This window comes from Varanus komodoensis, unplaced genomic scaffold, assembly GCF_004798865.1.
Source record: "Varanus komodoensis strain SLA01 unplaced genomic scaffold, ASM479886v1 scaffold2, whole genome shotgun sequence".
Taxonomy (NCBI): Eukaryota; Metazoa; Chordata; class Lepidosauria; order Squamata; family Varanidae; genus Varanus; species Varanus komodoensis.
In genome coordinates this window covers 46,838,053-46,863,671 of record NW_025335568.1, presented here as the reverse complement: position 1 = coordinate 46,863,671, position 25,619 = coordinate 46,838,053, and the positions used below count along the sequence as shown (strand labels likewise).

At 39.2% G+C, this 25,619-nt stretch overlaps 1 protein-coding gene across 6 annotated transcripts in view; it reads right to left on the bottom strand.

The window, feature by feature from the left end:
• The window catches only part of DGKB (diacylglycerol kinase beta), a 235,168-nt gene that overhangs the window by 146,649 nt on the left and 62,900 nt on the right, over window positions 1–25,619 (bottom strand). For all 6 annotated transcript variants that reach the window (XM_044428758.1, XM_044428759.1, XM_044428760.1 and 3 more), the window contains 3 exons: window positions 24,731–24,816; window positions 20,646–20,735; window positions 13,084–13,244 (listed from right to left, as the gene is read on the bottom strand). In XM_044428758.1, coding sequence (XP_044284693.1) covers window positions 13,084–13,244; window positions 20,646–20,735; window positions 24,731–24,816 — 337 coding nt within the window. The remainder of the gene's footprint in view (window positions 1–13,083; window positions 13,245–20,645; window positions 20,736–24,730; window positions 24,817–25,619) is intronic.

Below are 25,619 nucleotides of genomic sequence, written 5' to 3'. Positions count from 1 at the left end.
CACATAGCTTTCATCTTTATGAAAACTTCAGTTGGTATTGGTAAAACCAATCACATGGTTCCTCCCCAATCCACATCCAATTATTTCCTTTTCTCCCAAACTGCAGATCAGCGAAGTGCCAAAATAAGTCTTCATTTGATCCATGTGTCTGCAGTTTCCATAAACCCAAGCTAGGATTTTGCCTACAAAGATTTTAAAATCAGTTGGTCAGGCTTTAAAGTGTACTGAATATAACCACACTATTGAACATTGTACATTTAGTAATTATTAATACCTGCTGCAGTAAGTATCTTTTCCCAGGGAATCTGTCTGGATGATGGATTAAGTTACATTGTTAAATTCAGCTTCAAACATTATCTCATACAATTAGCCAGACATAATTAGGCACTAAAGTGAGAAGGTACTAGTAGTCAATCATGATCTTGTTAATCTTGTGGCCTATACTGTTTCCCATAAGGTGAAGATCAGAATGGACTACAACATCTTTATTTGACTAGTATTTATGAATTCATGTATCATTATCTAAATATTACCTTTGATTGAGATCTCATTAAAGGCCTCTCTGTCTCATAGCAAAATGTCAATAACCCTCCTAAGATGGGAAATGTCATTGACTGTCTGTGCTTATTAATCTATTAACTTCAAAAATGATCACTGTTGCTTTTCAGCAAATGATCTCTTCTCATTAGACCCCCATTGTCAAGTCTATTTTTTCTCTTCAAAACTGGTATCCATTCTTCAAAGACAAATATAGAAAGGAATAAATAAAATGTAAGTACACGAATAATCATCTTAAGGGACACACTGAAAAGGAAAACAATCGCTGTAGCTTTTTCATGTTGCATTGCCAGTTAAACACATTCTTCCTTCCTCTTATAATAATTTTTAAAATTTTATTATATTTGTTTTGTAATTAAGTACTATCAATAGAAACAGAGAAACAGAGTGAGTCAGAAGGGTCTCCTGGGCCATCTAGTCTGACCTCCGGCTCCACTGGCTCTGTTCATGACATGCCTACCATAGGATATGATAAGGACCAGCGCCTGGAATATAGCCCTTAGGTTGCTAAAGGGAATAGAAACTGTGGAATAGAATGCCATGGAACAGAGACTGTATCCTTCCCTTTGAAGAACCTAATGTGCACTCAGTAGTTATAGCTTGTAGGTCAGAAATGATTTATCTGAAGGGGAAAAAACATTCTTAATGTGTGTGTTCTAAACCTCAGCCAGAGTTCTTGTGCAAATGGCCACCCCCGTTAATTCCATTAGAAGGGATATGTCAGGCAAAATAATACAATAGATTTTGCAATTACCATCATCATGCGATAGACATACACCTGGAATGCTCTCCATCTACTCTTAGTACGCTTTTTATGCTGGATTAACACTACCATATTCTTTGCATGGTTATGGAAATTATGAGATTGATATTCTGATCATGTGAGACCTACTCTATCAACAGGGACAGCCTTCCCAACAGGTACCATGGGGTGAGCAGACAAATATAATGAGCATCAGAAAAAAGAATCTTGAAATCGCAAACTAACAACAAACTAAAGAAAAGAATACATCTTCACTGAATTCTCCCGTGGCTTTAAAGCAGCAACACAACATCTGGCAGGAAAAACTATACAGTTATAATAATGCATTACCCACACTGTGTGTATCAGTTTCCTGGGTGCCAAACAAAATCTATGATTAATGATGATAAAAAGAACAACAACAATACCCTAAAGAAAAATGCAGACTTCCCTGAAGTGACTGTTGTGTCTTACATTTAAACAGAAAACCCTTAACAAAATAATTCCACCTATGAAAGGATACAGCCCATGTTGCCTATTAGAAATAACATTATCTATAGGAAAATATATCACAATTATGGTAAGATGTTATTAATATTGTACCATGATGAACTGTTAATCATTACTTAGTGAATTACAAATCTCGCATAGAGAAAATAACACTATAAATGATGAACAATATTATATATGGGCTAATTATATAGATATAAGTTAATTATATACCACATACCTGACAGTTACATTTATCTAAGTTTTTATGTCTCTATATAATACTGAATTTACATGTGAGCCTATTTTGTTCTCTCTCTCTCTCTCTCTCTCTCTCTCTCTCTCTCTCTTTCTTTTCAGCATGCTTTTGAACCTCTCGCCATGAAAATATAGAGTGGCTTTAAAGATGCACTTCATAGAACTGCTTTAATGAAATGTTAAATAGCTTAGAACTTAATCCAATGATCAATGTGAACCAGAGCATAGGATTGGTGCTTTGAGCTGTCTGAGCCAATAGGCTCCTGTAGCCCTCATTATGAGCAAAAGTGCATTGGTGACACAGAAGCATTTTGAAAGGGGGATTTTGGAAGGGAGGGATTTCCATCCCTGCAGGTTTTGCAGAGTAGTTTAGGCAACTGCAGGTTCTAATTGGCTAGATGGCAAGCATCTCGTTCTACACTGTTGACTTTGCACAAGATGCTGTGATAGGCTGCAAGAGGCAATGGGCCCTGTTTGCTGGCCCAGAACACGCTTATCACCTCACCTGCTCTGTGTTTTCAAATTGGCTGTGATTACTTTGACCAGCTATATGAGCCATCCAAGCTACTATGCACTCTGTACATGCAAGTCCTGTTATTTTACTCTGAACATTTTGCTGATCACACACACCTCTTACATGCAGAAGATCTAACAACAATTTTCCTAAGAGGCTATTTGAGTGCTTAGATAAAGGCAGGACCTTTCAGCTGTTATGCCTGGATGAGGAGTTCCGATATTATCATCTTGGCTGTGATTCAGAAATACAGATGTAGAGGGACTTCATGCCTACAGAGATGTGTTTTTGTGCTATATTTTTTGTTTTGTCCACTCTGCTTTCTATTTAAATGTCACAGTATGAGGGGCAACAGGTTTGCCCAAAAGCTACAAAAGCAAAATAGAGAAAGCTTCCCTAAGTGACTTACAATGGCTAAGGTGAGAAAAGGGTTTTCCTAAATTATTTGCCTGGTGTGTTTATTTTTATTTTTTTGAAAACTTCCCCTTCCAGTGAGAATAGGGGAACTAATTCTTTGAATTCCATATGTGACGTGTCTGATCCTGAGCCCCACAGAGAAATGAGAAGCTTTGGATCAGCCAATGCTACCTTTACCTGTTCCCATTTTGGGGCCTATTGGTAGCATAATTTGAGTTGAAAGAACTGTTGCTCTTTTTATGTTCAATAAAGTCATCTCTGACTCCTGGAGGCCCTGTGAATGAAAGCCATTTAAAATAGAAACATAGAAACAGAGCAAGTCAGAAGGGTCCTCCTGGGCCATCTAGTCTGACCCCCAGCTCCAACCAACTCCACTCATGACATGTCTACCATGACATGCCTACTGGTCACTCATGTCCAGCCTATCCTTGAACACCCTCACCAAGGGGGCTTCAATCAGCTCCCATGGAAACCCATTCCATACCCCAGGGGTCCATGACACCTGCTTAGCTATTCTAAATTTAAGACTGTGGCTTCCGTTATGGAGTCAATCCATCCCTCATTTGGTCTTCCTTCTCTTCTCCCATTTGGTCTTCCTTCTCTTCTCTTTTCCCTAGTATGATTTTTTTTCCAGTAGAAGATGTCTAGAACTATTCACAAGCATAACTTCATTCATTCCTGCCAGGCAGAATATTTGATTTTGCTCAGGCAAAAGTTAATTTTACTCTGCCCAACCCTTTCTCCATTGAGGGTTCCTGCAACTTCCTGTTTCAACAGCTGGCTTCACCAATGTTTTTGTGTGACATCACCAGCACCAGCAGTCATCACCATTGCACTCCCTGCTTGCCTGCTCCAAAGTTGCTGGAGAGGCACAGAGCATAATCGCAGAACCATCTGACATAAAGGATAAAAACACAAGCACAGGAAACCATTTGTGAAAGCTGTAATGCTGAACATATGATACAAAACATAAACACAAAAGAAACAAAAGCCTAGATATAATGACAGGAAGGGTAAAATATGTTAGCCATTAAAATTGGAAGCAGCGAAACTAGGTTTTACACATTCAAAGCCTGTCGAAATGAAAGTCACTTCAATTTCTGTGAGGTAGGAAACTGGCACATGTCATTCTGAAGTCACACTGCCATCCCAGAAAAGTCCATTGCTAATGTTTACTCACTGAGCATTACAAAAAAGCACTGAGAGCAAGGCCTCTGACACCAATCTTAATTCCTGGGTGAGCTGCCATGGGAACAAGGGGTTCCTGTGGTAACCAAAGCCACAGCTGTTCAAGGCTTGAAAGGCTAAAACTAGCACTGTGAATTAAGCGTGGAGGCAAAGAAGAAGCTTATGTGGGTGACACAAAGTTGAAGTTATATGCTCTAATATCTTAAATGCCATAGAAAATTGAAGATTCTAGATTACCTGTTATAATACTCCTGCCTAGAGGTTATTTATTTAGTTATTAGTTCATTTCATTTCCATAAAGCCTCGCAGTCAAAGCTTTCTGGGTGGTTTGCAACAGCCCATAAAAATCAGTCCATAAATGAAGCACAGATGAGGGGAAAGACTGTTACCTTCTCTATTTTATTTATTGTCATAGTGCCCAATAGCTGAAGCTTTCTATAAAATTCACAGTAGTCTGCAAAAAACAGAAATACAATAAAAAACACCTCCCCCCCCCCACACAAACTTCTGAACAATCTTCAAGGGCAGTGCCATGTGGAGTGCATTGCATTGATCTAGTTTAGAGATTACTAAAGCACAGAACAGTGATTCCCTAGTGGGTGGTACCAATTGGTTGTTTTAAATTTGCAGTAGAGCAATAGACCTAATACAAAGAAAGAGCTGTGGGAGCGCCGTCTAAGAGGAAAGGGGACAGAAGCTCAAAAACTCTAGGGACCAAAGGCATAGGTTGAAACCAGGCTATCCATGTCCAGATGTTCCATAGCTTGGTCACCAGATGAAATTGGGTTGCGAACAGAAATTTCAGAAAAAAATTTTCTCAGTTCGCGAATTCCGCATCAGGTGACAATTGCGCCCGTCTTCCCTACACAGGGTTGATCGCGGTCATGCTTGGGGATGGGGGGAGATGGCCGCAATCGTGCTCAGGGGCTGGGAGAGATGGCCACAATCACGCCCGTCCTCCCTGCACAAGCGCGCCCGCAATTGCGGCCATCTCCCCGCCGCTGCAGCGCGCCTGTGATCGTGCCCGTCTTCCTTGTGATTAAAAAAAATATTTACAGAATGGATTAACCTTATTTACATTGAACCTTATGGGGAAATTTGACTTGGCTCACAAGCAATTTGGGTCGTGACCAGAGTCGTGGAACAGATTGAGTTTGTGAGCCAAGGTGCCACTGTATTAAAAATATACAACAAAATAGAATATTGGCTGCCTCCCAATGGAGACCTCATTGGCCCCTTCACCATTTGCCTTTCATCAAGAGGTTTTTACATGCTTAGTCCACTGGAATTTTGGGAGCTTGCCTATTATTTTTTATTTTATTATTTGTCAAAGGGTTTTTGTGTTGCTGTCAGTAGCCATCACTGCCTTGTAGCAGTGAAGGGGCTTGCGTAGCTCAATGAAGCTATGAGCTATGCCATGCAGGGCCACCCAAGACGGACAGGTCATAGCAGAGAGCTCTGAAAAAACATGATCCACTGGAGAAAGAAATGGCAACCCACTCCAGTATCTTTGCCATGAAAACCCCATGGACAGTACCAAAAGGCAAAAAGATATGACGCCGGAAGATGAGCCCCTCAGGTCAGAAGGTGTCCAATATGCTACTGGGGAAAGCAGAGGGCTAGTACTAGTAGCGCCAGAAAGAATGAAATGATTGGGTCAAAGCTGAAAGGACACTCAGTTGCAGATGTATCTCGTGGTGAAAAGAGAGTCTGATGCTGTAAAGATCTATACTCCATAGGTACCTGGAATGTAAGATCCATGAATCAGGGCAAGCTGGATGTGGTCAAACAAGAGATGACAAGACTGAACATCGACATCTTAGGAATCAGAGAACTAAAATGGACAGGAATGGGTGAATTTAATTCAGATGACCGTCAGGTATACTGCTGCAGGCAAGAATCCCTCAGAAGAAATGAAGTAGCCTTCATAGTCAATAAAAGAGTAGGAAAAGCAGTACTGGGACACAACCTCCAAAATGACAGAATGATCTCAGTTCGAATCCAAGGAAAACCATTCAACATCACAATAGTTCAAGTCTATGCCCCAACCACTGGTGCTGAAGAGGCTGAAGTTGACCAGTTCTATGAAGGCCTACAATACCTTCTAGAATTAACTCCAAAAAATGATGTCCTTATCATCATGGGGGATTGGAATACTAAAGCAGGAAGCCAAAAGATAACTGGAATAACAGGCAAGTTTGGCCTTGGAGTACAAAATGAAGCAGGGCACAGGCTGGTAGAATTTTGTTAAGAGAATACGATGGTCATAGCAAACACTCTTTTCCAACAACCCAAGAGACGACTCTACACATAGACATCACCAGACGGTCAACACAGAAATCAGATTGACTATGTGCTCTGCAGCCAAAGATGGAGAAGCTCTATACAGTCAGTAAAAACTAGACCAGGAGCTGACTGTGGCTCAGATCATGAGTTTTTTGTTGCAAAATTTAGGCTTAAATTGAAGAAAATAGGGAAAAGCACTAGGCCACTCAGGTAAGACCTAATCATATCCCTGATGAATATACAGTAGAGGTGACAAATAGATTTTAGGAATTAGATCTGATAGACAGAGTGCCTGAAGAACTATGGATAGAGGTTCACAACATTGTACAAGAGGCAGCAACTAAAACCATCCCAAAGAAAAAGAAATGTAAGAAAGCAAAATGGCTGTCTGAGGAAGCTTTACAAATAGCTGAGGAAAGAAGGGAAGTGAAAGGCAAGGGAGAAAGAGAAAGATACAAACAATTGAATGCAGAATTCCAGAGAACAGCTAGAAGAGACAAGAATGCCTTCTTAAATGAACACTGCAAAGAAATAGAAGAAAACAAAAGAATAGGGAGGACCAAAGATCTCTTCAAGATAATTGGAGATATGAAGGGAACGTTTCATGCAAAGATGGGCATGATAAAGGACCAAAATGGCAGGGACCTAACAGAGGCAGAAGAGATTAAGAAGAGGTGGCAAGATTACACAGAAGAACTATACAAGAAAGAGTTTAACGTCCCTGAAAACCACGATGGGGTGGTCACTGACCTCGAGTCAGACATCCTGGAATGTGAAGTCAAATGGGCCTTAGGAAGTCTGAGCAACAAAAAAGCTAGCGGAGGTGACAGTATTCCAGCTGAGCTATTCAAAATCTTAAAAGACGATGCAGTAAAAGTGCTACACTCAATATGCCAGCAAATTTGGAAAACTCAGCAGTGGCCACAGGATTGGGAAAGGTCAGTTTACATTCCGATCCCAAAGAAGGGCAATGCCAAAGAATGTTCAAACTACCACACCACTCCACTCATTTCAGATGCTAGCAAAGTTATGCTCAAAATCCTACAAGCTAGGCTCCAGCAGTATGTGGACCGAGAACTACCAGAAGTACAGGCAGGATTTCGAAGAGGGAGAGGAACTAGAGATCAAATTGCCAACATACGTTGGATCATGGAGAAAGCTAGCGAGTTCCAGAAAAACATCTACTTCTGCTTCATTGACTATGCTAAAGCCTTTGATTGTGTGGATCACAACAAATTGTGGCAAGTCCTTAAGCAGATGGGAGTACCAGACCATCTTATTTGTCTCCTGAGAAACCTATATGTGGGTGGTGAAATGGAGGTAGTGACAGATTTTATTTTCTTGGGCTCCAAGGTCACCACAGACAGGGACTGCAGCCAAGAAATTAAAAGACGCTTGCTCCTGGGGAGGAGAGCGATGGCAAATCTAGACAGCATACTAAAAAGCAGAGACATCACCCTGCCAACAAAAGTGCGTATAGTCAAGACTATGGTTTTCCCAGTTGCAATGTCCACCTGGCGCCGTCGTTATTTGTTTTTCGGCGCCAGGCTAAGACATTTTCATTTAAAACTTATTTTAAGTGTTAATTTATTATGTAGGATTTTTAAAAAAATTTAAGCCGAAATGCACTGGGTTTAATATTTTTAGTGTATAATTTTTGTATGATTTTGTTTGTTTTTGTTGTGAGCCGCCCCGAGGCTTTGTTGTGATGGGGGTGGCATAGAAATGTTTTAAATAAATAAATAAATGTATGGCTGTGAAAGCTGGACCATACGGAAGGCTGAGCGCCAACGGATTGAGGCCTTTGAATTGTGGTGCTGGAGGAGACTCCTGTGAGTCCCTTGGACTGCAAGGCGATCAAACTGGTCAGTCCTAGAGGAGATCAACCCTGACTGCTCTTTAGAAGGACAGATACTGAAGATGGAACTCAAATACTTTGGCCACCTAATGAGAAGGAAGGACTCCCTGGAGAAGTGCCTAATGCTGGGAACAATAGATGGCAAAAGAAGGAGGGGGCGGCAGAGAATGAGGTGGCTAGATGGAGTCACTGAAGCAGTTGGTGTGAGCTTAAGTGGACTCCGGGGGATGGTGGAGGACAGGAAGGCCTGGAGGAATGTGGTCCATGGGGTCGCGATGGGTCGAACACGACTTCGTGACTAACGAAAAACAACAGTAGCTGCAGAGAAATGCAGATTCCCCTGGTGGCCTGATGCAGAAGGCATCCTGGTGCACCTTACACATCCCTGCACAATTAGGACAAGCTCAAACCAGCTGGGCACTGGGTCTTTTTATCTCTATAAAAAGACTTCTCAGTCCTGCCCACTTTGACTGCAGCAACTTGACCCTTTGGGTCTGTCATCTGCTATCTGTCTCCAGTCGGCAACTTTTTTACTTGTGTCTCAGTTCGGAACTGTACCTGACCCTGCCTTCATTTTTTGCCTTGCTATGTCTTGTTGATATTTGATCCTCAATTGTCCATGACCCTGCCTTTGACTCTGGTCCTACCATGTTGTGCCAGTATCTGGCCCTTGTTTGTTCTTTTCTCCACCTTCTTCTCTGTCACTACTGCATCTTACCAAATTTTCCATCCATCTGTATCACCTCAAGTCCCAGTTTTCTAGTCAACTATTACCTCACTTTTATCCTGGAGGTAATAGTTGCCTTGGTGGTGTTTACCTGCAATATCTCTATCCTGTTCTATTTAAATTGTTGTGGTGCTATTGTAGTATGCACTTATGTTACTGTTTTGAACATGTTTTGATATAATTGCACAATTTAAATATACTTTGAAATCTCATTTTCAATATTTCAAAAGACTAGTTGGTACATAACATGGTTCTTATCCTTTGTCTTTCCTTTCATGTTTGTACTGGCTATCATATTGATTTACTGACATCATGTACATAAATTCAACTTCAATTCTACATTGTTGTTTTAATTGCTTGTAGTATATATATATGGACATAAATGGAAATCCTTATCTAGTACAAGGCTAAAATGTGTTCCCACATTTTAGTTGTAGTTCAGATTCTTCTTTCATTCTGGAAGAATACTGAGAGGATATGAAATTAAACACTGGGTTAAAAACTTGAAGAACTATGATGGGGAGCTAGACCCATAACAACTTCAAAATTTATGATTATGAGTACAAAGCAGTCATATTTTTTCCTACTGGCAGAATAAGAGGCTCTTAGTGAGTGGCTAGAGTTGAAGGATATTAAATCATGACCATGCAAATTTCTATTTGATAGTGCATTTGGATGATAATATATTAGGTGTTGTAAAAGTATACTTGTCTCTGTCATGGACCTTTGCTACCATGTGATAATAACTTTGAAGGGAAAACTTGCTGGTTTCTATTCATCAGAAGTACTCATATGGATTAGGTTCTCTCTCACTATGAAAGCACCAGGTTAATAAAAGCATTAAGATTTAAGGCATATTCTCAAGCAAACTATAGAACATTTCTGGATAATTTTGATATTCCTCTATTTTGTATTACTTCTACTGGTGGATCAAACATAGAGATCTTACATACCTTTAACATTGTTGCCACAGTATTTCCTTCTCAGTGCTTGCAGAATATAGTCATGCCAACCAATTAATATTGTCATATTCATCTCTGTGGAGCAGAAGGATGGATAAATCCAGGAATGTATGCATTACTTTATGGAGCCATGTTGTGGAGCTAGCAAACATGGCTCCATAAGGTAATACAGAAACTGCATTTCGTACATTAGCTAAAGTCCTTTTTTCATTTATGGGTAGAATTGCTGTATCTCTGTTACATGTGGACAAATAGCTATAAATGACTTCATATAGGGAGTGATTCCTAAGCCATGTGCTCTGGAAACTGTTTTATCTTAAAAGGTGGGGTGAAGGAAGAATTGTATGGCTAGATTCTACTGGGCATCAATGCAGGGCACACATTATATACAAGGTCATGTTTGGGAAAGATAAAAAAGAATTTAGACTCAAATTCTGAGTCTAAACTCCATCAAAATACCTTTATGCAACTAGCTACCTAAAATCTATAATATATTGGTCATGGGTAAGATGGCAGCTCTTGTACCTAGCAAAGCTGGGAATGCATGTTGTTTTGTGTCATTGTCAACACTGATATGGATATGCTTTTTTATTCTGCTTATAATGTAACTACGGTTGTGCCATCTTATAGTTTTTGCACTGGTTTAAATGAAAAGAAGGACCCAATGCTATAGTAATGCCTGTAAGCTTGGAGGCTTATAGATATCCAGTGCAAAGTGGGAGCAGGGGTGCAGAAAACTGACCCTGCATTTTTTGGTAGGTGGGTTTATTCTAGCTGGACCATCAGGGGAGAATCGGAATGGCTGTCAGAATAGCTTGAATCCTGGCCTCTCCAGTCTCCTGTCCTCCCCCTTATCCCCATTTCCAAGTTTGTCTCCCCAACTTCAGAGCCATCAGCACAGTTCTTTCTATGGTTAGCTGCAGAGGAGTTGGGGAAGGGAATTGGAACTCTGAGGCTGGAGTGCCATTTCCAAACATTTAGCTCTAGGAAACCAAACTATCCTATGCAGCCCTCACCCCCAGACATAGTTTAGGGGCCATGGAAATGCTTAGGTAAAGATAAATTGAACATAAGATTCTTACGCTGACTCATAATTAGCATTGGCTTGAAAAGTAGTGCAGCCCACTGTCCACAGACTTGGTGAGCCTGCAAAGCAGGGTATTCCATGACTAGGGAATTCTTATCATGCTTTTGCTATCTGAACCTGGCTCTCGGTTGGTATCATTAAAAGAGTGCATATAGGAGAGCTGGTGTGGTGGTTAGAATGTTGGGCTCGGGACCTGGGAGATCCAGATTCTCATCCCACTTGGGCATGAAGCTCACAGAATGATTTCAGGCAGTCCACAGGGTTGCTGTTGTGAGGATAAAATGGAGTTGTGTGAGCTCCCTTGGGTTCCTCAGAAAAGGAAAGAAGGCAGGATATAAATTCAGTGTAATAGTGAATGCCAAAATTTCCAGCAAGATACCTGTGGAATAAGTCTAATTTCTATTACTGTTTTAAAGTGTGTAATCTATGCAGTAAATTATTTCTGGATAAGAGTGGGAGCCAGGGGAAATGTCAGAGCACCAGGTGCGATACATGAAAGGCTAACAAAGAGCACCACCATATTCTAAAATAGCTGAAACTTTCAAACATTTTTCAAGGACAGTCTCAGGAACTGCCACAAAATATGCTGATAGCTACTGGCTAAAAAAAGCATATAAAGAGATTAAAACTATCATGAAGAATAGGTCTATCCATGACTGTTAACTATCAAAGCTAACAATAGTGCTTAAGAGGAAGAATACTTCTGACAACCAAATTCTGGGGGCAATCGAGGGAGAGTTGTTATTACTTTGCTTGCACTTGGGTGGCCACAGAGAGGTAGAATCTTGATTGGATGGATCAGTGAGAGGATCAAACAAGTCAGTCCCTCTAGTCATGTGCTTTAGTCCTCTGAATAGTTTTGATTTAGCCATCACTTCTATGCAACTGCCAAGTACTTTGTGCTAAAGGTTTCTAGATTCTTTCATTTATCAAGGCTGGTCTAACAAAAGAAGTGACCTTCATCTCCCTCATCCATCTACTATGAAGGAATACAGGCAGTTGCCTTATACTGAGTAAGATAATTCTTAGCAATGTCCAGGGGTGGGGGTCTCAGGCCAGGGGACCAAATTAATGCTCCTGGGCTTTGCTAGACTGCTTTGCTTCCTTTCCCTAACCTCAGCCCCTTCCACCAACAACCAGCTGTTTGGTGGTTTCTGAACTCTGCACTTTCTTCTTTATCCTAAAATGTCTCTGCAAAGGTTTAGATACAGGCAGTAGCAGCTTAAACTACAATCAGGTAAGGAGATGGATGATGGTTGGATTTTGGTCCCATCCCTGTTATCTCTGGTCCCACCAAAAGCTTTTCTACCCTGAGAAAGAAGGAGTTTCCCTGCCCCTGATCTGCACAACTTGGCAGCAATATTCCAGCATTTCAGACAGGATTTTTTTCTCCTCTCTGCCTGGAAATGCCAGAAATTGAATCTGGTACTCTTAGGAATGCAAGTTGCATGTTCTACTGCTGAGCTAAGGCCATTCCCAAGTGCTATCATTGTCAATTTTGTTTCTACATCATCTGGAAGATCAGTAAAAGGTGCAAAATAATGTGAAGATTGTGTGTTCTTTATTAAAAACATATGGAAGCCAGCCTAATTCTGTCCATTAAAAAGAGTATATTTAAGAAACATTCTTCAGCAGTGTGCCTCTGAAAGACTGAATATTTACCAACATGACAGTTAAGAAGTGTTAATGAATGATTCATCATTTATATTTGTATAGGCACCTCTAATTTAGTGCTACAGCTCTTCATATAAACTATTAGGAACAGTGTGATTATATTGCCCATGCATGAACAGGTGGAAGAGCTTGAGAAAATAATTCTATTTTGACTATGTAACTAAATTTATGCAGATTGTTTCTTCTGTGTAGCCCTTCTACTAGAAAAAAATGTATATAACATGAATTATCTGCATTCAGTCATTCCTCCTAACATCAACTCTGAGCAGTTTTCTAGGACAATATATTTTTAAAAATCATGTAAAAATATGGACAAATCTTACCACTCCAATTGAAAAGTAATTATTGATGATGCTGTAAGGCACGGGATCTCCTTTCTCATCTTTATCGTTGGGTATGACTTCAAATTTCCATCTGTCCAACAAGATTTCTGTACTGTTTTCAATATCTTTTAAAATCTTCAGAAGATTCTCACCTTCATATCCTGCCAAAATGTAAACATGTTGATTTTCTAATATGACAAAATATAATGGCATTTTACTTCTTCACCCCTGTTTAGAGACTATAATCCTACCATCCAGCATTTAGTACACAGAAGATATTAATATCATTTTGCATATATATCTTTCCCTCCTCTTATGAGCAGCCCACTGTGTCTCACACTGTTCACCTCCACTTCATTTTTATCCTCACAATAACTCTGGGGGGTAGGTCAGGATAAGAGTCTGTGACTGTCCAGTGACTTCCTTGGCTGAATGAGGACTGGAACATGGAGATCGCTGGTTTCAGCCAGCACTGTAAGCACCAGACCACTACAGTTCTCAGTTACATGGTCACAGAAGAAATACTTCGCCAGGGCCAGTGTGTTGGTATGGCCAGTGCAGGCGCTGACCCCAGTGGCCAGGTACCCAGTCCTCCCAGGGAAGCCTAGATTATAATGGCACTGCAATGGGCTAGGAATCAGTCATTGCACTGTGGGGCATAAATAGGGCAGTCACCCAGCACCAAAGTGAAATAAGCAACCACTGCAGCGCTGCTGCCAATCTGTCCACCCAGAGGATGGTGAGGTTGCTGCAACATGATTATGGCCCCCGGTGGTGGCAGATACAAGCAGCAATACCAGAGCGATGGGAGGTGAGGATCCAGGTAGACCTAGGGTCCCATCAGTAGCACTATGCCAAGGGCCCACTCAAGCCTATTGCTGGCCCGGCTCTGGGCTAAAGAATTGCAGAAACAATTGTGCATTTCAACAAAACTAATCTAACTATCCCATAATGCTTCAAAGGATTGTGAATGAACAGTAATCTGAGTAAAGTCTCTGGTCCACTCTGTCATTGGCTATATGAAGACAGATAGCCCAAATTAACCCCCTGGATTAGATTTAAATCCAGTTGTATTAACTGTGAACACTGAAAACATGCACTCCTAAAGAGGTACATAACTCTCTCAAAAACTTGAAACACAGTATCAAAGTACAGTGATGGTATGAGTGTTACACAAAGGATTTATATTTATGGATCTATTTATATCTGATAATACAGCCTATCAGGCCTGAGAATAAGCGGCCATCAGGTAGGTTGCTCTGTGCCATGGCATTGTGTCCTGGGGTGCTGCAAGGCTTGGCTTTGTTCCCTATGCTATTTAACATCTACATGAAACTGCTGCGGGAGGTTATCAGGATGTATGGGTTGTGGTTCCACCAATGTACAAGTGATACTCAGCTCCTCTTCTCTTTCTCATCAAGTGCAGGTGAGGCAGTGGCTGCTTGGAATCAGTGTCAGAGCAAAGTAACAGACTGGATGAGAGCCCACAAACTGAGACTCATTGCAGACAAGACAGCGCTGCTCTTAGTGGGTGGCTCATGCATTTGGTTGGGTGATATTCAACCTGTACTGAATGGGGTTACATTCCCCCTAAAGGACAAGTTCTATAGTTTGTGGGTGTTCTTGGACCCAGAGTTGTCACTTGAGGCACAAGTAGATTTGGTGACATGGAACACCTTTTATCAGTTTAAGCTGATTTTCCAAATATATCCCTACCCTGACAGAGAGAACCTTGCTACAGCTATTAATGCTCAGGTAAATTCTTCTTGGATTACTGCAATGCGCTGTACATTTGGCTGACTTTGAAAACAGTCTGGAAACTTGAACTGATCCAAAATAGGGCAGCTAAACAGTTAATGAGGACTGGCTTATGAGAACAAATTATGCAGTCCTCTTCTAGCTACACTGACTGCCAGTTGAAGCCTAGGCATGATGCAGAGTGCTGGTATTAACATTCAAAGCCCTAAACAGTTTGGAGCCAGGTTACCTAAAGAATTGTCTCCTCCCATATGTACCTGTCTGGACCATGAAGTAATCTTTGGGGATCCTTCCCTGGGAGCCCCTTCCAAAGGAGGGTAGCTACCAGGAGGAGGGCCTTTTCAGTTGTGGCACCGTAATTGTGGAATGATCTCTTCAAAGAGCTGTGCCTAATGCCTATTTTGTATTCTTTTTGGTACTAAGGGAAGACCTTTTTATCTCCCAGCATTTTAACAGTTTAGTTTTTAACCTCATTTTTAATACCGCATTTTAATCTGTAGCATTGCTATCTATGCTGATTCAATTGCAATTGCTTTCACGGGTAAGTGGTTTTGAGTTGGTTTTATCTTGTCTGTTTTAACTTTTCTTTCTTAACTTGGTAAACCGCCCAGAAAGCCTTGGCTATTGGGCAGCATAAAAATGAAATAAATAAAATAATAAATGTCTGGTAACACCTAACTTATCTTTCTAACAAGCCTCTACAAAGAGCAGGGAGGGAAGGAGGCAGGGAGGGAGATAGAGAGACTGAGAGGTGATGACTATGTTGGGAAATACTGTGCACTCTGGAAAACTTGGGTTTTTTTAAAATATCTGACCACATCCCTGTCACGCTTAGTTTCTCTAAAACTAAGAGAACTTTTTAAAAAGTTATTTCTCTTATGGCATAGTAGTCTGATATTTTATTAGTTAATTATTTTTATTAGTTTAGTTTATTATTTTTATTTTATTTAAAACATTTATATCCTGTTTATACCAAAATAGGTCTCAAGATGGCTAACACGTCTCAACAGTAACAATACAATATTGTGGTGTGGTATTGTGACGTGATATTTGAAGATGATGTGGGGGCTTCAAAGGCCAAGGGTATCAGATAGTCAAGGCTGACTGTTTCTCTCCTCATTTCCCAGAAAAACTCTCTCTCTCTCTCTCTCTCTCTCTCTCTCTCTCTCTGTGGGAGCAACCAATCTTGCAGGTTATGCATGTATGCCAGATAGTCACCATATGTATTCCCTGCAGGAACCCACAGAATTTGATTCTTCTGCATTCCTTTTCTTTGTTACAGGTAGTAGTTTTGACAGGAGCAATAATGGGCAGGGGGAAAGCAGCAGTGCTACTTTTGCACTTTTCAGCTGCTAAGCAGCAAATGCTTGTTCAGTGAGGTCAAAGTGTGGAGGATCAAGCTGCAGAAATTCTTTATTTATGCCGAGATTTTATCTCATATGGAAACACACTTGGGCATTATCATTTAAGTATCATTATAAATTATATGGCCACTCTTCAACTCCATACCTCTATGGTGCAAGTCATTTTAGTATTTGTAATGCTGCCATCTTTTTTCAGTGTGGGCATGAAACTGTGCTGTGTTAATAAACCCCTATGCTCACCAGTTGGTATGATTTACAGCTGGTGGGGACAAAGAATCAATCCTACTTTATTCAAAGAGGCTGAGTTCTTTTCTTCCTACTATAACGTACTAAATCTGTATTGCCAGGCAATGTATTCAGTAGCAGTAGAGTTGATTTTGAAAATTGTTAAACATTATTTCTTTAATAATGTGTAACCCATGCCAGGAGTTTGCACTGTTTAGAAGGGGAAATTACTCACCAGCAAATAAATTAGTTCGCACCCCTTCTGTACTCCAATCCTATGGGAAAGTTTCAGAAAGAAACAAAATCAGTGTTGTGGCATCAGCTACCATGGAAAAGGAGGCAAAGAATAGATAGAAGAAGAGAACTTGAGTGCTTATTCTTCTCAGAGTGTCAATACCTGACTTGCAAAGTGGTTAGGCACTAGTCCAGAATGGACAGTCCATAAAGAAAAAAGCAATGCGGTACCAATAACAGGGTCAGAGAAGAGGGACTATGAATTACCATTGGATAATCTTCCACCATTATGCACCCCAACTTTCTTCCATTCTGCAGAACATTCCAGACAATCAGAGGAAGCAGAAAGATGCTCCAGAGAAAAGGACTTCACCAGTCAAGGCAGCTAATGAAGCATAATGAGCAAACATTTGCTCTGGTTGCTGGCATATCCATATGGTAAAACAGCTTGTACCATATACTAATGTAAATGTTTATAGTATAACATGGACATGGACATAAAGTGGCTATGCATAAATTATATCATCAGTGGGAAAGAAAAGCCACTTTATTTCCCATGGAAATGTGACTTTCCATGAAAAAGAAGAAAGATTTACAGCCTAGTTTAGAATGTATATTCATAGGTAAAACAAGAAAAAGAACAAAAAAAATGAGCTGGAACTGAAAGATCTGAATTTTCATTAAATACACTTAGTGTGTATAGAAGGATGTTTGCAGATGACATATAAGTTAAACAGGATTATACATATAAAAACTGTACGTAAAGAGAAAATACAATTTGTAAAAGTATGGTAAATTATCTTTTTAAAGCCATATCAATGTCCTTGCAAAAGTTAGGATGCAAAAATTTGAACTGCTCATTATCTGTTTTTTAAAAAATTAAGGCAAATACATGTATGGACAATTACGGCCATAAAACCAGAAATTAGAACACCATTCACTCAGTATATAACAGGAGTTGTTTTTTTAAGAAATACGAAGAGGAAGAGAAGATGGACGGGCTACTTGGGAAAATAACAACTCCAATTCTCAATTCTCCCTCAAAAAGACTAGTCATATCGAGGACCCACTGGAATCAATAAGACAGTTTAGTAGTGGCCAATGCCACAATAGTTTCAGCAGTATTTAACACAACTAGCTTCTTCTGGTTTGGGACCAATCTCTGCAAAACCTACTCTTCCAAAAGAAAAACTCTTAAAACAAAGGCCTTGGCTTTATGCTAGCAACATGAAGAATGGATGTGGCCCTAGTCTGACCTAATCCTAAACAAAAGTAAGTGTCAGATCTAGATGAACACTAGTGATGCTTGAAAAACAACAATTACAATTAATTTTTTAAACAAAAATGTGATTGTGTTAATGTATTGATTGACTGTAATAGTACATGATTAAGTCTTTCACATCAACCACCATATTTTCCATCTGCAGAGATATCTTATTCAAGATGCAATTCATAAAATGATGTGATTTAAAGAGCAGAATCTAGGAGAAAGCAACTGGAATATAAAAGGAATTGTATGTTCTGTTCCAAATAATAATTCTAATAGTAACCACTCAAAATATGTCTTCAAGGCCAGGTAAAGATGAGAGAGAGAGAGAGACAGAGAGAGAGAGAGTCTATTAACAACCTAAACTGCCCACATTTGAGTTAGCAAAAAATTCGCAAGACTAAAGTATTGTTTAGAATTACAACAAAGAGTGTTTTAGATCTCAAGAACCCTTTGGGTTTTTAGCACATAATCTGAAGGCAAAAACACTTTGCAGCAGACATGCTGAAAGTCAGAGAAAAACCAAAGCATGCCTACAAAGAACAGATCAGAGTGAGCAGAAAAATAATTTTCTTAAGGAGGCTGAAGTAAAAGCTTTCAAAGAGCATCAAAGAGATGCAAACACTAAGTTAGTGGCATGGGTCATAGAAGCCATGCACCAGGAAGGGGAAAGGACCCAAAAATAAAGAAACTATTATATTTACTTATGAAGTTGTAGTGGTAGAGGGAAGGACAACAGAAAAAGCTGAAGGTTCACTGGAAAGATGGCATTTCAGATGTACTACTGAAATTATTTTATGCATTTCTAAGCCACTTTTTAAGACCAGGCCTACACTCAAAATAGAAAAACAAATTATACAAAAAAACAAAAACAAAAAACCCACCCCACCAAACAAACAAATTATGCAAGAAAACAAATTATGCCAGATACAATTTAGGCACATCAGGTAGGCATATGATTGCGAAAAGGAAAACTCTAAAAAATCAGTGAAGAGATAATTTTTCAGGTACTTCTAAACAGACTATGTATAAATATGAAAGGGCTAAGTATAAACCCACTGTAAGGGAGTTCCGTAACTGTGGCACCACCACAAAGAAGCCTGTCTTGTTTTATCATTAATTTCTCTGCTAGACACATGAGAAGAGCCCATGGAGCAAATTTCAGTGCAACTTACATGGATCTATGCAAGGTCTGCTATGAGGACCTGATCAGGTCAATTACTTAATTTCAACAATGCAACAGTGTCAATCGCTGCCTAGTAAGTCAATGAAATGAGTACATTATTAAATGAATGCAAGAAATGATGCTTCACTCACTGGGTTCACATGGATAGTAAGGGAAATATAAATTAGATTTGTCTGGTAACTGAAAATTAGACAATTTGAAGCCTGCTGTGGTGCCATACAATGACACGACTTACAAAATCACAAGGGCTCCTGTACCCTTAGCTAGATCTTTTCATGGCATCTTGCACAAGTTTCCTCCCCTTTTAATCCCAACAAATCAGCTGCTCTTCATCTACTCTTCACACTTTCATGGAAGGAGGCAAGGGTACAGGCGGTTTAATTTTATACGAATCCTCTTCTTTTTATTTATTCTTTGCCTCCATTAATCCTGGTAAATAGCACCATAAGACTGATTGTCTGAAATCTACTGCAGGATAAGAGAAGAAGGGAAGAACTATGTATAAAGGCCATTCAGGATTATTAGCAGTGTTTTGATTTGGGACTCAGTTTGTAACAATCCTAAACATATTTAACTCAATTTTCAATAAAATATATTTTCATTCAAATTATTTAATTTTCAATCACATTTTAAATAATCTTTCATGTAAAGCCAGTTTTAAAGAATATATACTGTTCTACAAGGAAAAACATACACTGCATTTATACTATAAACAATCCCAACTTGCAAAGTGAAATAATTGCATATTGGTTTCTATGATTATACTGCCTTCATTAAATGTGACCAAGTTGCTGACTTCTTATTAGCACTATGCAGACAACATACCAGAAGAAATAATATGTAGAGAGGAGTTCAGGCTAGTACCCAGTAGCCCCACGCTTCCTTGACTCAGGGCATTCAGTAATCTTATATTCTGTAGAAAAGGCTAGACGAAGACTCAGAAAGTCAAGAACGACACCAATGGGAAGAAACCTGGCCCTCCTCTCACAATTCCCAAATGTGTCATCTGCCCAAAGCCACAGTCAGCTGCCGATATGATCTTACTACAAAGTGCATTATCTCATGCCTCTACCAGTCCTTGCATTAGCTTTATGTGGAATAGAAAAAGTGCCAGCTTGTGACAAGAAAACCAAATGGAGATGTTGATCTTACAAAGTGGGCTAAAATTGGTTAGCTTTTTCTCTAATTCTGAGAGAACCCCAGTCCTGCTTTGCAATCAGGGCTGCGTAAGATAACACAATTCAGTCTTGGATTTATCCACTCCCCCAGTAGAACATGACAATTTTGTTAGCAGCCATGACTACAATATGCAGGCCCTGAGAATGATACATCATGGCAGCAATGCTAAAAGCATGGAAGTTCCCTGTCTTGGATCCTATGAGTGACTGACAAATCGATTACCTTGCCTTAAAAGTGGAGTTAAAAAGAAACTTTATTCAAACACTGTAAATGTAAACAGTAGCTAAACATATCTGAGACACCTTGTTTGGAAATAAAATCTTCACAGGTCAATTATTTCTTTATTTACCTCCTCCCCATCTCAGACATCTGGCTAAGTCATTCCCAGTTCCAAGAGGGAGAATAGCAACTGGTGGATGCTTGATCAAATTTGCTTTCTCTGCAAATAACAGAAATAGTTATGGTTAATGTCTATGAGCCAACATATAGAACCAAAATAGATAATTCATTGTAAGAATAACATGGTGGAATAAATTTTGATCCCACAGCTGCTCCAGTCTGTGTTTTTTTAATAAAGAGAAATGCAGCATTTTCATTAAACTGAATTTTTAATTTCTCTACACCTATTTTTACACCTGATTCCAGGACTTATAACACTTTGGGTATAACCTAGTAACCACTGACTAACAGTCATTGATCCACAGTTTATTTTATTTATTAATTCATGAATGATATTTATGCATCACCTTATAAGACCTAGTTCCAAGGTGGCTCACAAAATGAAACAGGATTATTTTTAAATTTATAGGCTGCTGAATAACCTGCCAGAGCTCTCTAAGTGGAATTTAACAATAAAATACAACAACATTACTGCAATTAAGTACAAACTAGTACAATTAATTAATTAGTAATTAAGTACAAACTAGTAGGTTAATTATCATAGTTGCTATTCCCTATAACAGGAAATGGCACACCGCACCGCCCCACCTTAGTGGAAACAGTAGCAGGTTTGTTGCTGTTGTTTTTTCCACCTTTATCTTAGGTGTTTATAAACCCCTTGGTTGAGTTGCAGGCCTTTATGCCTCACACCTGGTTCATCATGCTTGCCTCTCACCAAGGCTGACATCCTGCTTGCCTTTCCTGGAAAATGCTTATCCTCTTATACTTGGACTCTCCTTCCAGTTCCTTTAGAGACACCAGGGGGTCCAAGGGGCCATCCTCCTCTTGCCACAAGCCTTTAGCCACAGCTGACTTGTACTTACTAGGGTAATGACCAGAGCACCATTCTTTCCCTCACTGCCACTTTTTCTCCACCAAGGGATACTCCCAAAGACGAGCATGTTCCTTTCTTTATCTCCCATTGTCACAGCAATGGGTATCAGTAAAATAAAAACAGGGTTATTTCTACAGAAGGAAATAAAGATACATCGAGCTGAATGACTGTGACACGTTTTCGACTCTAGGCTGACATAGTGTTTCTGCACAGTGTTCCTTTCCAGCTGTTACAGCTGTCTTTAGTTCTGTCCCCAGGTGGCTCCGGTCCCCAGAATGAAGGCTGAACTACCCAGTCCAGCAATTTTTGCTACTTGCCAATGCCGCAAGTGCTGTGATTGGCTCTGGATGCCCAGAATGCAGAGGCAGAACTCCAGCTGTCCATCACATAGCAGTGAACTGTAGCCTGAAGAAAGCCATGCCAAAATCTGGTGGTCCATTGCACTTATAAGGTGCTAAATTTGGTTCTTATACTACATTATAGCTGCTGGAGAACACCATAAATGTTCCAGTTTAGATTCCACAAAGCTAATGTTGACACTTTGAGTACTCTATAGTACTGAAAGTGCTATACTTTCAAAAAAAATTTTTAGTCCACCTCCACTGAATTTGACAGCATGTGGGGATGGGTGGCTCATATTGTCCATCCCTCCCCTATGGAATGAAGTGCACAGGTTCGCTCCAATATTTTACAGTGGAACAATGTTATCGTCCCAATACCAATTTAGGATATGTTTAATCATGGGTTCACTGTGCAAAACCAAATCCACCGAGCTAATATCAATGAGCAAATGCTCCATGGTTTTGATAGTTTAAGATTCCATGCAATATAAGACTTGTTTAATCCAGGGCTGCACAACATGTGACCCACCAAAATGCAACCCAGTATTTTGACCTGCAGCTTGATAGATTATCTACTTGATGTCATAGATTGGCATTTATTCATAGGTTGCAATATTTAGACCAACTATGTGATGGAAAATCACCTAAAATAGAGTACGCCTGCTTCTTTGTTTTCAACAGGTATTATATTGACATTAACTTTTATATGAAAGAATTCAAGAGAGAAATTCCACAAGAAAAGGAAAGATAGTTAAGGAATTTGGAATTTGTCTCGCATGTTCTTTTATATAAAATTTAGTATCAGTACCCTTCCTAGTAATCCAAACAGCCAGAATAGGATATAGCATGAAAAACATAAGAGAGAAAGTTAGTCAAAGAACACTACATTTGAAAAATTATGTAAAGCAAGTAATCTTAAATCAAGTAGATTATCACAGCTGTAAAAATCTGTCCCAGAGAAGTGGGCAATGGACAGTTCTTTTGCAACCTAAAAGAATGTTTCGTACTCTGATAACTAGTCATTTTTTCAGGACAAAACAAAAAACACACATTGAAAAAAATGCCAGGACTTTTCACTAATAGTCCATTCTTAATTATTTTCTAAGTTTCAAGTCATTACCTAATACAATTTTTACATGCCACTTTAAACTCTAATGACTCTATGACAAATTTATAATGCACACCTTTGAACTAGGTATAATCTATTTCTTTTCCAGAAAGATGATTATTTCTAACATCCTATTACTAACCTCTTCTAATCTAAAGCATTCTTCTTCCATTCTTAATCCTACCTGAGAAATAGGGATACAGATGGGGACCTTAAATCCTTTGTACTGACAACAGCAATATACCAGACTGACAAAGTTAAATAAAGTCCTTTAATAGTGAAAAGAAAAAGAGGGCAAAGATGAACTTAGCCCCCCACCCCCAAATTAAATTGAATCAAAATTAAAATGTAACTTAGATCTTTATAGCTGTTGATTCATGACTGACTTTCCCATTTTTAAAGTTCTAGGCAGCTAACAAAAACGTTTAACAATCTGCTGGGGAGGTATATATGCCTTGAGTTCTGTGCTAGACGTCATTGGTCAAATCCAGCCAATTGCATCCAAAATTACCCTTCACAGATGAAAGGACTACTTCTGCTTGCAGAACAGCCTCTGATTTAGCAGAGCAAATTACTAATGGAAGGATGACAGAGGTAATTTCCACTGATTTGCCTTCAATCCTACAGCACTCTAACTGCCCCCAGTCTTCTTAGAGCACTGGGACGCCATCCAGTAGGTTGGAAGACAATAGCCTCAGCTAGATCAAAAGCATTTCCGCAAGTGTCTATGCATAAGAAAAACAACAATATAATATATAACAAAAGCTGTCCATCTAGCAAAATAACCTTCTCTTGAAGGGCATAAATATAGAGAAAAGTCCAAACATGACTATCCTCTTTATCATGGAATCTAGGGAGTATCTTATAGTCTCAATGAATAGGAAAATCACATTATTATTATTCTTGGATGTTAAAAACAACCCCTACTGTAGTTTACAGATGTTTTAAGGTTTATTTCTAAGATCAAAGTTGGGTTTCCTAAGTTGCTCCATGAAACAGCTTTCCTCAAGCATTCGTACAAGTGAACTTCTCCCTTGGGAAATGGCAAGAATAATGCCATAGTATAATCTGTACTTAAGTTTTTAATCTCTATACACTGCTCAAACAGCTTTGGCTATTGGGTAAGAAATGAAAATGAAAGTAAGCATATATACAAGGATAATACCATTGTAATAAACCCTGGAGCAGGGAGCTCAAGAGGGTAAGTGTTTGGGAACATCCAAAAGAAGGAGTTTCAGACACCTCAAGTGATGAATATTAGAACTCGAATATCTGAATGGTCTGACTTAATTTAGAGCAGGTTCATAATGTCCTATGACAAAGTAGGAAACAAAATAAGAACAATACTGATATGTCTGCTGCTTACTGATATAATGAATTGAAATTTAATGAGCCATACACTGTAATACTGCCAAAGGTCCAGTGTCCTGAAATAAATCGAGACATTCCCTCTAATTAACAGATGTACATAGATAGACAGCTTAATCACAACATCACTGTCCCTTTTTACTACTTTTTTTGTCTTTCTCATAACCATCTTCATTTCTGTCGCCTCCCTTTTTGTTATACTAACATCAAGCAGAAGGAGATTTCCTTTCTCTGATAAATCCCAGGATCAACTGCACATAAAACTCTTATTTCAGCCAATTGGTAAATGTTTCAAAAATCCATATATTATCTCAATAAGTGACATTTAAAAGCCATCATTTTACCTATACAGTCCAAAATCCAACCCACGGTTCCATCTCCACCACATGCCAATACTCGAAAGTCAGAAACATCACGAAAAAAATTTAATCTGAAAGAGAAAGGAAAAATGTGCCCTTATGACCCACAACCTTGTTTTCTTGACATTCTACAAACAGAACACTTACACAGCAGTTCCTTTGCTTGGACTAGAAAAACTGGCTGAACTCAGCTTGAAATAGGACAGCACATACTTCATTGCGATTATAATTCTCAGATACAATGGGCTAAGCTATAAGGGCATTAGCCATAAGATGCTAATTACTGCAAAGTGATCCAATAAAATTGGTTTCATTATAACATGCAGTTTATTATGGTGAGCAGTAAAATATTCTTCTCCTGGGAACTATATTTTAATGGGTAAAGATTAACCAGTATGTGGATGCCAAGTATCTGTAAAGAATATCATTTTTCAGCCAGGGATCTATGGAACCTATGGCTGACTGCAACAGTTTTCAAACACAGGCCAGAACAAAATTATAATACTTTGTGTTATAAAGAAAATATGCTGAGCTAGGAATGCATGGTGAAATAATGCGATCTTTAATGAAATGAAGTGTTTTGTTTCACAGCAGTTTTTAAATTGATTCATATTTACTTGGTTGATAACAGTATCCCAACCTGAAATTCATATCATATGTAATGCATGTAATATATACAATATAGGTAATGTGTGTGTGTGTGTCATATATATTGCAGCATATGTGGGCAAGGGTGGGGGCACATTTCCTTCCAAAGGTTTCAGGAGTGCCCAATACATTCACAAAATAGAGATGACACATCAAGTGCACATATCCAATGAAAGAAAAGAAGGAAGTAATGTAGTATTAAAATGTGCGGTTTGTTTTGCTTGTT